The following is a 13,324-nucleotide window of genomic DNA, read 5'->3' on the forward strand; positions in this document are numbered from 1 at the left end:
CCAACATTGTACATGGGTGCAAGACCTCCAGAGACAAACACTGCCAATATTCTATTGTCGATTAGAAAAGATCAAACTTCATAGTTAACTTATTTTAGGGCAGCTGGGAATTTTCTCCTTTTCATCATACATCATGTTTTTATGACAATTAATCTCAACAGAACCATCTTGGTATGACAGAATGAAGCAGGAAAATTGCTCTTTCTGTGGAAAATCCATCTTGTTCAGGATATCAAAATCCTGCAGACAAGAGCACTGGTCAGTTGGTTACTTATGCCTCTACCCAAGAGATGTGTGTGAAGGAGGTCCAGAAGGCTTCCTCTCAGTCATGCTCTATCATCCTAAGAAGAAGTGGAACATCTTTGACCTGAGAATGATCCCCAGTGCATACCTTCCTTCCAGCAGGCTGTGTAGCACTGCTCTTATTGCAACTGCTGCTTTCAGGTGCAATGCATCAGAAGTACCCGGGTTGGCAACTTGACTTTTGAACAACTGACTATGATTAAAAGCATAGAATGGGAACGGCCCAGTTGCTGCATGAGGCATTTTCTCATTACTCAATAGCAATATTTTCTTTAGGGAGAAAAGTACAGTATCTGATTGTACTGCCAGATTTAATTTTCCACAGTAATGGCAGGTACCTGAAATTATAAAGATTTTTGTCAGTGCCAGCCACAGAATCAGTCGAGGATTGTTAGTTCTGTTCTGCTGCTGATTATGAAATACAACCGTATCGTTTGGGTTTATCTCAGTAACCTGCAGCGAGATAACGTGGCATTAGCAGTTCTTAGTAACTTAGTGCTAATTGGCCATTCTCAGTAACTGAGACGTCTAGGAACATTTTTGATAAAATAACATCTTCCAAGTGGTACGAAAAGGAAGAGGATATCTATTACAGTATTCTGGCCATCACAGACACCAGCAGGAGAAATGAAGACCATCTTCCAAACAGGCTGGACATGGTGAGAGGGCACCTGCAAGCATGGCCACCGGAGCACTGCTGGGTCACACTGCTGAGTGACACAGACCAGGACTTGTGGGCAGTGACACGATGATGTGGTACAAAACCTTTAAAACTGAAGATACGGTTTCATATATAAGCTGTGTCACAGTTGATCTTTATATGGTTGCTGAGCAGGATATCAGAAATTAACTACTAGGATGATAGCAGTCTTATGTTGCACCAGAGGAGGTTCAGGTTGGATATTAGGAAAAATTACTTCAGTGAAAGAGTGCACTTTGCACTGGCACAGGATGCCTAGGGAAGTGCTGGAAGTGTTCATGAAATGTGGAGATGTGACACAGAAGGTTAGTGGGCATGGTGAGGATAGGTTAGCAACTGGAGTAGGTGATCTTAAGGGTCTTTTCCAACCTGAATGATTCTGTGATTCTATTATGCAGTGCTCATCTCTGCCTGGTTCTCAGCAGATGGATCCCATGGCAGAGAACAAGTGCTGCAAGTTACTGGTATTGTCTGTGTTTGTGGGGAATTAAATAAAGTGAGGCAGAGGTCAGAAGCTGATTTATGAAGCAGAGGAGATGATTGTATAAGCTGTAATCCCCTCTCCTTCCATTAACATCAGCAGGTGTGGGGGTATTTACATGGTTATGCTGTCACCCACTCAGATGTTGGGTGCATATGACTCTGTAGGACTTTGTCCAGTCAGATGGAGGGAGGATGCTGTAGCTGGAACTGCAGAAGGACAAGTAACATATGTCTTCACAAGTTCTGTAAATTACATCATGTCCACCATATCAAATAAAATATAGCAGCTTAAGATGAGCTCTAAGCATTTTAAGAACAATGACAACATCACCAAGTAGGCAGAAGACATTAGTGTAATTGAGTGGTAATGTGGAACACGGTTGTGTGTTTGCCTTTAGTTTGCGTGGGTAATGCCGACATGGCAGAGACAATTTTAATTTAAACAAGATGGGGATATCTGTTATGTTTGATGTGATTGCTTTACCAGGGTATTCCACTGCTTCAGTGCGTGGCACTCACACCAGCCTCTTCATTGCACATCATGGACGCTCCACAAAAATAGTAATAAATAATAGTTTGCAACCAAATGAAATTAAGCCCATATTGTCCTTCCTTGCTATCACTATGCTGCCAGTAATGCTGGGAACCATCCACAGTGTGGGCGGCCAGGATAGGGAAAGGGCAATCATTACTACAATATTTTCCAGATCCCAAAGGAAGGAGAGGCCCCAGCTGGGCTTCCAAAATGGGGTAAGGGCACGATGTTGTTCTCTGACTTGTCTAGGGATGGAGGAATTGGTATTCCTTTCTGTCTGCCAATGTGTGCAAGAGGTGACTGCCAAAGTTCAGTTGTGAACACTTTCAGAAGCTTGTTAGAGGAGATAATGTAAAGGGGGAATGGGAGGAATGAAGCAGAGGGAGGCAGGTGGAAGATGAGTGGGTGGCACACAGAGAAAGTGGTAAAGAAATAGGAGGTACGTGATTGAGAGGAGAGTGAGCTGAACTCTGATGGACAGTAAATAAGCAGAGGCCTCGGAAAAACAGTCTTCTTCTGGCAAAAGTGGTGGCAGGGTGAAGTGGCCAGCAGTACTTCCCGAGGAAAAGACAACCCCCTGCAGCTGACTGCGCCATTACCTCACAGCCAGTGGCTGCCCTCAGCTATCCTAAGGAGATGGAGCAGTGGGTGCTGTGGACCCCAGGTTGGGCACATGGGATTGTGCGGGCCAGCCTGGGCCTCGGCGCAGGCTGCAAGGCAGCAGGACTGTGAGATGGGACAGAGCTCAGATGAAAGCTCCCAAGACACAAGTGGGGTCAGGATATGTAGGAGCTGGGTCACAAGTGATGCACAGGGCACCAAGGCGTCGAGTTGCCTGTGCCCGAGGGGAGCGGGATGAGCTGGCACCCTGCCAGAGGCGGCCACCCCGCACTGCCGGCCCCTCACGGAGGGTGCGACCCCCGGGCCGCCTCCCGCCCCCAGCACGCCGCCCCGCAGCGGGGCCGGACCCCGGCGAGCCTTCCCCGTCCCACGGGGGAGGAGGAGGGGGAGGGAGGGCGGCGAGCCGCCGGGGTCGGGGCGCTGGGGGAGGCCGGCGGCCGAGCGGCGGCCCCGGGGCGGGGGCGGGCGGCGCTCAGGTGCAGGGGCCGCCCGCCCGGAGCGGCGCTGACGCGGTTGCGGCGGGGCTGCCCCGCGGCCCCGTGCGGCCGGCGGCGCGGAGCGGGGCTGCCCGGGGCGGCATGCGGAGCCTCCGAGAATGAGCGGCCAGCGCTTCCCGGCCAAGGCGCAGCTCCGGCGGTCGCTGAGCGAGCAGCTGCGGGACTCCACCGCCAAAGCCTGGGACTTGCTGTGGAGGAATGTCAGAGAGCGGCGGCTCGCAGGTCAGTCCCGCCGTGGCGCTGGGGAACACCTGCCTCGGGGCGCCGGAGCGCGGGGACTCGAGCGGCGCGGGCGGCGGGGCGGGGCGGGAGCCGCGGTACCGGCAGCACCTGGCCGGGTCCCGGCGATCGCGGTCCTGCCCCGGGCTCGCTGCGGGCACCGCCTGAGCAGCACTGAGACCCGAGGGCTGGCTGCGTCTCCTGGGATCGGGCTCACCTGCCGCCGCCGTCGGTTTTATGAGGCCGTGGCAGGATCAGGTGCGTTCCTCGGGGGGTTTGCATGTGGAGAGGACCGTAAGTCCCAGAGAAAAATGGACAGCTTCGTTTCAGGCGCTGCCGTGGCTTCTGGAGCTCCTCGCTGCTCCCGGGGCTCCCGTCCCCGGGTGAGAGCAGCGGGTCGGCGCCGTGCTGTGCTGCGGGACGTCTGGTCACGCCTGCGGCACCGCTCCGTAGCCGCACATACACTTGGAGAGTGCAAACATAGGGCTGGTTTGAGTTTGTGAAATGCTTCGTAAAGTCAAAGATTGAGGGCGTCCGCAGAGTGCGAGGCAGAGTTATTGCACTGGAAAGCTGTACATCAAGATTTATGAGCAGCATTGTGAGTAATGAAGGCTAATTGGTAAAGATGGATTTCTCTGCCACATCCCACACAGTGTTTGGAGCTCGGTGACCTTGCCTAGGGCACCCCGACGTGCTGGTGGTGTATTATATGGGGGTAAAGTGTGTTGTAAGGGCATCTCCATTGTCTCTGCAGCACGTTGGTTCATATGCACAAACAAATTAATGGATTTAAGTGGAATAGTAAGTTTTGCAAAGCAAATCTGAAGTGGATAGTTTCGATAATGAACTAGTAAACCATCCAATTCTACAGTATTATGGTTACCAAAGTATGAATGCCTTTGAGTGCAATCTGCTTGCTCCTATGCTGGAAGCTAATGCCAACAGACACTCAGCAATGACACTGTCTGCTATATTTTTTTCTTTCTTGGTCAAAGACAACTATTGCTTGATTGAGCAAAGGACCTGGGCAGGCTGCCATGAAGCCCTGGCCAACTTCTTAAATTGACTGTGTATTAAAATTGATGGAGTCGATCTTTATGGTAAGGGTGGATAAAACACTAACGTCCTGGGTTTATGCATCACCATAATTTAAGTGCTGTTCGTAATACACTGGTGATGAGACATGAATACACGTGCTCTTTAATTAAATGAATTATCTGACAGCATAACAAAATGCGTACAAATAACATTTGTTGATTTCAAGGACGGTCTGCTGTTGAGATGCTTTTATGTCTGCGGGATTTTTGTCCTTTTTTCTATATTTATTTGTTCCTCCAGCCCCTGTAGTTGTAGTGCATGTTACTATGCCTCTTCCAACTTTTGTTAAGGGGAAGGTGGCAATTTAGGCTGGTCTGAATGTGCAGTTACTTGCTGGTTGCCAGTGCAGCTTCTTCTCCACTCCTGTAGACCCAACTGTACTCAGGTGGGCAGTGCACAAGTTCCCTCTTTCTCCCGTAGTACACATCTGTGGTTCAGCCCTGACAGTCAGTGACAGAACTGGTAGCTAGTATTCAAGATCAGGGACCAAAGCAAAAAGCAGTTATAACCATCAGTCTGCTGTCATAGGCCAACCATCAAGACAAAGAAAGGCAGTAAAGTCATTGTTTTGATAACAGCTTTGTCGGCACTCGTGTAATTACTCTTTTGATCTACTTCACTTTTTTAATCTATTTGTTGAAGGTTCAGATGCCAACAAAGCAACGTGAAGAAGGCAAGCACAAGATAGCTACTCCTTTTCTCACAAAAATCATATTCTTGTGCAGGTTGGAAGAGACCCAGGAGGCCTGCAGAGCTCCAGATGGGCTTAGCAGTGGGAGCAGGGCAGGCTTTCTCCAGAGCTCTTAGGGAAGATGCTCTGCAGCTGCATTCTGTGCTGAAGCAGAGGGCAGCACACAGCTGGGCAATGGAACAAGAAGCCCAGCCTTGGCTGCAGCAAGAGAGCTGAGCCTTGGTACACAGAGATGTACATAAGCATGGCTGGGCTGGTGTGGGAAGAAAGCTGTGTATGAAAAAGCTGTGCAGTATGCTTCCCTCCTCCCTCCATCCCTTTGCCCTGCAGCAGAGGTGAGGAGCAAGTGGTCCCTGGGACTGCCCCATGCTGTCTCCTAATGGGGCTGGAGCTGTGCTGCCCAGCAGCTCCTGGCTGCTCTTTCTGATTCACTGACCTGGATTTGGTTTTTGAACAATGAGTTTACTCACTGCAGTGATACAAAGGCCAGCTTTAGGTTTTTTTCTGCTTTTTCTAATTTTTGCGGAGGTAATTCACACACCGGTTATGTCCTGCTATGCTTATGCTTTGAGTTAGGATTCACAAGCTTGTTCCTTGTTTTTTCCATCAGTTCAAGAAAATAAATTAAGCTGTTAAAAGGTATCTAATACACTAATTCTAGTGTTTACTACGTTTTAAAGAATATGGCAGTGAAATGAATTTTTGTGTTTTTTGCCGCTAGCAAAACAGAGTTGCTTAGGCCATCATGAAGCACACACCCTCTGCCCATTGATAAGGAAATGAGCAACGATTTAACTCCCTTGTTGGAGGGGGCCTGAAAAGTGATATTGAATACTGCTGGTTTAATGTTAGGGTAATTCCGGACCACTGTGCCATTATGAAAAGCCATCGCTTTAGGAATTTAAGATAGGTATTAACAGACTATTTAAAAGTAATGACAGCTCTACTCAAATCATGATCACTCATTAGAGCAAAACACAACAAGCCATACTTATTTCATTGATTGCATGTGGCTGAAAAGTACCACCTTTTACCTGGCATTCTGTTAACACACACTGAAAAGTTGAGAACAAATATATTAAGTTTTGAAGTTCAGGACTTCACAGTCAGAAAGCCCCAGACGTAAGGCTGCCTTGTTGCCAATCTCCTTGGGGTATCTTTTGATCATCCTAGAATCATAGAATGGCCTGGGTTGAAAAGGACCACAATGATCATCTAGTTTCAACTTCCCTGCTATGTGCAGGGTCACCAACCACTAGACCAGGCTGCCCAGAGCCATGATGCCATGGTTGCATCCCTCGTTTTTGAACACAGCTTTTCCACCTCGTTCAAGGTACAGCATCCCCACTGCCAAGGGGAATCGACCCTAGAGCCTGATGCAAAGTACAGATTTCCTCATTGAGTCTTGCGTACTTCAGGTCATTCACATTTTGACTGTATTCCTAGAAGGTGCCAGGTGATGTTCTCATTTTACAGACAGGAGACAGAGGCACAATGAGGTTAAACTCCACAGTGTTAAGATCTCTGAGTGTTAGAACTTGAATTTTTTTTTCCTTATACAATACTTTACTACTCAAATTATGACCTTCAGTAACTCCTACTGTGCAGCACTTGTGTAGCTTCCATGAGACAATTGTGCTACACCAGGGAATGAGTAAGTTGCAGTTCCTTCCCATCTGGACAAATGTTTCAGGCGGCTCACTGCCAATCAGACACAGACTGTCAGGAGCACCATTTGCTTGGTGTGGTCTTAGAAACTCCGTATTTTCCCTCATGTTGTTTCCCACCCTTTCCTGCATGCCTTTCAGCATCAACAAGAAGAGTAGCGGTCCTGCAGCAGTTGGTTTAACTGCTGGCAAGACACCGATAAATGGCCAGATCATTGTCCATCAGATCATGAATGTGATGATGCAGCAGAGACGTTGTCATGACAAGTTGAGGGTTGAGTTGGGATTAAATGAGTGACTTTTACTCTGAGACTTTCTGGTGTTGGAAGACTTGATTTAGTTACTGCGACATTCTTTTAATAATAGGAAGTTTTTAATAATAGGAAGTCTCTCATTTCCTAGGTCTGGCTTTCGGCCTCCTCTGTGACTGCAGTGTATATACGCCCTCAGCCTTTTTGCCAGGTCTCTTCTCATTTGGGCTTTTTGTCCCAGCACACTTGCTATGTTCTGTCTTCTCAAAGAGATGAATGATGCCCCATTTGATCTCCTCCAGCTCCTCTCCTTCCTGAGAGCTGGCGGTAACACAGGACCAAATATTCCTTTCAGCTCTCTGAAGACACTGCCTGGTGTGATTTTGGGCAAAGATCTCAGCTGGTCCTCCCCAGTTTTGAACGTGGCCATTCCCTGTGCGAATGGAAATCAGGACAAGTTTTCTACAAGTCTTGAGTGGTTTGTTCAGATTGACATTTCAAAGTTTTATAAATTGTCCAGGTTTCGAGAGAGCTTTCAAAGAATCATACTAGAATGACTTCTTGTGTCTTCTCTGTGATGGATGAAGCACTGGTTTCTTAGTCAAGTAGCGTGAAAATGTACAGAGAGTCAACATAGGACGGTCTGAAATTATCTTGGAAGTAGGTGACTTAGGGCCACAAAGATGATTAGGAGCCTAGAGCATCTCCCATATGAAGAAAGGCCAAGAGACGTGGGGCTGTTCAGCTTGGAGAAGAGAAGATTCAGAGGTGATCTCATCATTGTTTGTAAATATCTAAAGTGCGGGAGTGAAGTGGATGGGGCCAGACTCTTTTAGGTGGTGTGCAGTGATAGAACAAGGGGCATTGGCAAAAACTGAAACACAGGAAGTTCGATACAAACATGAGGAAGAAATTCCTTACTGGCAGAGTTGTCAGAACACTGGAACAGGCTGCCCAGAGAGGTGGTGGAGTTTTCTGCTCTGGAGATCACTAAAGATCCGTATGGATGCTTTCCTGCTCAGCATGCTGTAAGGCACCTGCTTTGGATTTGATCTCCAGAAGTCCCTTCCAACCCCTAAATTGTGTGATTCTGTGACTTGCACCATCAACAACTGTAACAGGATCATGAAGTTGGCTTATGACTTACAGCAAATTTTAGTCTAAAGCCAAAATTAAGATCTTTACATTGAAGGGTTTAAAAAACCTACACTTTGGGCATCCTTAAGTATTCAAAAAGAACTTACTCACTGATTTGCAGCTATAGCAATCTGTTGAAAGGTGACTGAAATGCATTTATGTCAGAGGTGAGAACAAACATTTGAAGTAGGATAGATAATGGAGAATAGTTCGTCCAGCTGAAAACGCAGGAAGGCATTGTGAAACAGAAGGTAAATTCCACATCCAGAATATGGCACCAGCATCAAGACAGTGCCCCGTCAGCTCCATGAAGTAAATTACAATTGGTTTTGGGGCCACTGGGTTTTTTATTGGGCACAGACAATCAGACCTAAGTTGTGCTTTTACATCTGGCAGCACGGTGCTCCTTGGCACCAACCAACCTGTTGGTCCTGGAATCTGAGAAAGGGAAGAGTGGCTCTGGAAATAAGGTGGCCACATCAGTGCTAAATGAATTTCAGCACAGATTTCTGTCACGCCAGTGTGAAGCCAAGAGCAGCCTTGCTTCTGAAGCCTAATTAGAGGAGTGTCAAATCTATCAGTGTCTTATAATTTTTAGCTTTTAGTTAATATGAAATGTTTTTAGCAACTTCAGGCAACTCACTTTTGCAAGTTTGCCCCTGGGAAGCAGATCTAATATAGAAGATCTATTATTATTATAGCAGCACTATTTCTGGTGTGGTGCACCCTGATATCAGTGCAAGGAAAGCCCGGAGGGAACACACGTACCAAGGTGCCAGGCCTCAGAGACCCTTGAACCCTGCCATCGGGACAGCCTGAAGTCTACTGCATCTTAAGAGTGTTGCATTATTGCTGTTTCTTCTTGATGTAGACCTTTGTTTGTGCAAATGCAGCAAGTTAATCTAATTAAAGCAGTTCAATTAGATTAATACTTTTTTATATATAAAATAATTTTGCCAGGAGAGTTTTCACTGGGGAGTGAAGGAGGAGTGCATGTGAAAAATTGGGCATTTGTTGGGACCATTTGTGTGTGCCATTTTAAAATTCTGCAGGTTTTTTTTGGAAGGCAGAGCAGAACTAGGGAAGTCACCGGCACTGGTGAGGTCTCGCCTCTAGTACTGTGTTCAGTACTGAGATTGGGCACCTCAGTACAGAAAGGACATGGAGGTGCTGGAGCAGGTCCAAAGAAGGGCAACAAGGCTTGTGAAGGGCTTGGAGAATATATCCTATGAGGAGAGACTGAAGGAACTGGGGCTGTTCAGTCTGGGGAAAAGGAGGCTGAGGGGAGACCTTATTGCTCTCTTGCAATATCTGAAAGGTGCTTACAACGAGAGCAGGGCTGGTCTCTTCTCACTGGTGACAGGTGACAGGACGAGGGGAAATGGCCTCAAGTTGCTCGGGGTAAGTTTAGGTTGGATATCAGGAAACACTTCTTTACAGAAAGGGTTGTGAAGCACTGGAATAGGCTGCCCAGGGAGGTGGCTGAGTCACCATCCCTGGATGTGTTTAAAAACTGTTTTTTTCAGCGACATGATTTAGCAGAGGATTGTTACTTAGGGTAGTATGGTTAGGTTGTGGTTGGACTCAATGATCTTTAAGGTCTTTTCCAACCTGAGTGATTCTATGATTCTATATTGCAGTCTGCTTCCCTGGTAGCACACTGGGGAGCACCAGATGCCAATTCTTATGGATGTTGATAAGATGTAGATATGTAACCTCCCACATAACCCTCCCCATCAGTGGGAAAAGGCTGTCCTTTGTCAAGGAGAAACGTTCTGAAAGATGTTCCTTATTGGAGATGCAGTGCTTCAGGGAGGAAAAAAAATGACTTATTAGCAGTGCTTTTGGCTTCGCATGCCAGGAAATGTTCTGTGGTTGTATCAGTGCCCCCCAGAATATGTGATGTAGCTAAAGAAGTAGTCGTTGATCTCATCAATTATATTAATTGATAAATGTGTTCTGGTAGTAAGGCACTTTAGGGGAATTTCTGAAAATACGCAGGTGCTCTTCTGTGCACGCGTGTTGTGTTGGTGCTCTGTAGTGCCCCTGTCCTTCCTGAGCGCTCCGTGCAAAGCCATGGCTTGGATCAGAGAGGGGGCAGTGATGGCAGAATACAGCCATTGTCACTACAGTTGCCTTCCCATGACCCGCGGGAGCCACAAGTTAGTGCCAGAAATACAATTACAAAAGTACCAGTATGCATAACAAGCCAAGTATTTCTCTATCAGCAGGAGACTGTGGCGGGGGCTGACGGAGGGCTCCCCGCTGTCTAAAAATTCAGAGAAAGATGTGGTTTTGTTTTACCCACTCCTGTGGCTCTGCTGCCACTCACCATGTGAGGTCATCATGTGAGATCTGGAGGAACAGCAAGGATCCGGGAATGACAGGAGAATTAATCTCCTGGTTTGACATATAATACATAAATTCTGTATTTGAACGAGTCCTGCCTCCGTATCAGAGATTATTTTCCTAAGAGAAATTCAGTTTTGATTATTAATTTCCTAATGTTAAGAAGTACAAGGCTCTGCTGATGAAATGGAGCAGTGCTGCTGATGACAGGGATGGATACCATCTGAGGCAACTGGCCTCAATAAATCTCACTCTGTCTGGAGCTTGGGTGTTGGCTGATTTTAATGGCATCAATCTGTAGAACATATCTTTTTTTCCTAGAGTGTTACGAGGTTAGTTGTACAACTTCTTTATGTGTATTTTTGCTGTTGACTTTCAACACCAGGTTCTTCCAATAAACAAATATTTGTCAGTATTTCTCTGCACATACACAATGTGTGACTCGTTCCACCTGCAGATGATGGCTCATTCCACCTATGTGAGCAGAATAAAGCTGATAACTGCTCATTGTAGTGTACCATAGTTTTATGAAGGATTCCCATTATCATTGCAAGTATTGCTGCTGTCTGCTGACCACGACTTGAAACAAATGAGAGTACTGTTTTTTTCCAGAAGAATGTATAGTACTTACCGTTTAAGTTCCTATGTATTTAGATAGGAACTTAATGTTGGATGTGCTTATTGGTATTCCTATATTTTAATGATACACAGGAGCTCATATGGATTGGTGTAAATATTTAACTTCTTTGTCTGACATATAACTGTAATGACATTTCTCCATCCCAAGATTGCTTCTTAATCCCAGTCACGGTATACTAAATTATGTATCTTGGTTATTTCCTATGAGCTGTGCTGTAATTATTTGTATGAGCATATTTCTACAATAAAATTCTTTCAGTATCCCTGCACAAGTGACTTTATTTACAATAAGAACTGTGCCAGACCATCTATATAGAGCATTTATGCTACAGTAAACTTTCAGCTGCTACGTGAGCACCATAGTAGTTTGCATCAGTGCAGCCTTGCTGCTGGCTGGCCAGCAGATGCTCCCCAACATGGGGAGCTCCTGGGCTCAGCAGGGCTCTGCCAACGGGATTCCCACTCTACTACTTTCCAACCACATCCACAGCAGGATGAGATTTTCAGGTTTAGGAATTAGCACAGGGTCATTTCTGATGGGAGTTCTGTGTCATCACTTTCTGTCTGACTGACAAAACCAATGCAAAATAGGTCCACAATTTTAACGTTTTTAGAAATAGTCGTAAGGGTTCTGAGAACTTGGATGAATTCACAGTTTGTAATACTTGCAGCAGTACTGGCAAGTCCTTAGAACAGAGCAATTATCTGATTTATGTTTGGCTTTCCATATTCTGTATTTCTCAGTTTTTGGGAGACAGATGTGCTGTCTTGTTCTTTTATTCTCCCATCACAGCATGGCCAATTCCTGCAATGGTATATATCACAATTCCTTTAAAACATTATCAGCTTGAGTCACAACTCATTGAGAAACCCAGCTTTCATATGAAGGTATAATTTACTTTCAATAAATGTGAAGTTTATTTCTACCGCAGGTTTGAAAAGGAAAGTTTGAAAATGTGATCTTCAGCCTGGGGAGAAGAAAACCAACAAAAGTGATGTGTTTTGTAAAACGTCATACTTTTAAGTCACCCTTAGGATTTTGGAGAAGTAGTACCTCTCTTATAATTCCTAAAAAATTAGTTTGGGAAATGTTATTTTCAATTATTTTCAATTTGAGTGATGGTTTCATTATTACAGGCTTAAAAGTAAGACAGTATAAGAGGCTTCTTGACTGGCATTGAGCACTGAAAAGATGCACTTCAGTGACTCCTTGGCATGTCTGTTTACAGATCAAAGAATAAAATATTTTGGCAGTCACACCATCCTGGTGCAGCATATCCAGCAAACAAGCAGAAATTAAATATATACAGAAATGAGCAAGCAAGTAACTGCACTTGGTACAAGATGGGACCGAGAACATTTGCAATTTAGTGTACTTGGTTCCAAAAAACCCCAAACTCCAAAAAATCAATCAAATTAATTTAGGCAATAATTAAGTTAACGTGAAATAGTCTGCCAGTCGTTCCAGTAGAGGGCAGTAATTTACATACAGTAATATCAAGGAGTACGTGTGTGCAGTATGCACTGACTAATACTAGGCACAATAGCTAGTTTTACTAAGACTGGGCAAAAGAAAGTGCTGTTGTTTGGGATATGCCTGACTACAGACGGAGGACAGAACTCAGAGGCATCCTAAGCTTTGCCTGTGAAAGTAAGCAAGCTTTGTTGAAGGTGCAGCTTTGTGAATCCTGTTCACTTACAGGATTGCCCAAACTGACATGGCATTTCACCTACCTTAGTGGCAATTCTGTAAATACTTAAAAATGTGGCCCTGAAGTTCATTAACTCAAAAATAGCTTTCCAAATTCCATTGACACTCTGCTAATTTTACGTTACAGATCTAAGATGATACAAGGATAATGGGTATTTTCTGTTGCTAGAAATAAATGAATTGTGTTGGTTCCCTCTGGGAAGTCAAGCAGCCCGTTTTGGGGCTAGAGTACTCATGATGAAACAGAAGACACCGAACCTTCAAAGGTTGTTCAACACAGCAGCACAGCGGAAACAAAAACTGTAGTGTTGGTTTTATTATAGAAAAAACTTAAAGGGAACATACCTTCAGCACAGAGTTCCAACAGAACCCCTCTTATATGTGAATCTGTCTGAATCTGAGCTTGAAATGTCTTTCTTTAGT

The 13,324-nt window shown here is 45.5% G+C and overlaps 1 protein-coding gene across 3 annotated transcripts in view; it reads left to right on the top strand.

The window, feature by feature from the left end:
• The window catches only part of STARD13 (StAR related lipid transfer domain containing 13), a 297,319-nt gene that overhangs the window by 149,351 nt on the left and 134,644 nt on the right, over nucleotides 1–13,324 (top strand). The window contains exon 1 of one of the 3 annotated variants that reach the window (XM_085216039.1): nucleotides 3,049–3,361. The exons of the other annotated variants lie outside the window; for them this stretch is intronic. Within the exon in view, the coding sequence (XP_085072165.1) occupies nucleotides 3,238–3,361 (124 nt within the window). The 5' untranslated portion in view covers nucleotides 3,049–3,237. Of the gene's footprint in view, nucleotides 1–3,048; nucleotides 3,362–13,324 lie in introns of those variants that run through there. 3 annotated transcript variants of the gene reach the window in all.

Source organism: Meleagris gallopavo, chromosome 1 (genome assembly GCF_905368555.1).
Source record: "Meleagris gallopavo chromosome 1, MGAL_WU_HG_1.1, whole genome shotgun sequence".
In the NCBI taxonomy this organism is placed as follows: Eukaryota; Metazoa; Chordata; class Aves; order Galliformes; family Phasianidae; genus Meleagris; species Meleagris gallopavo.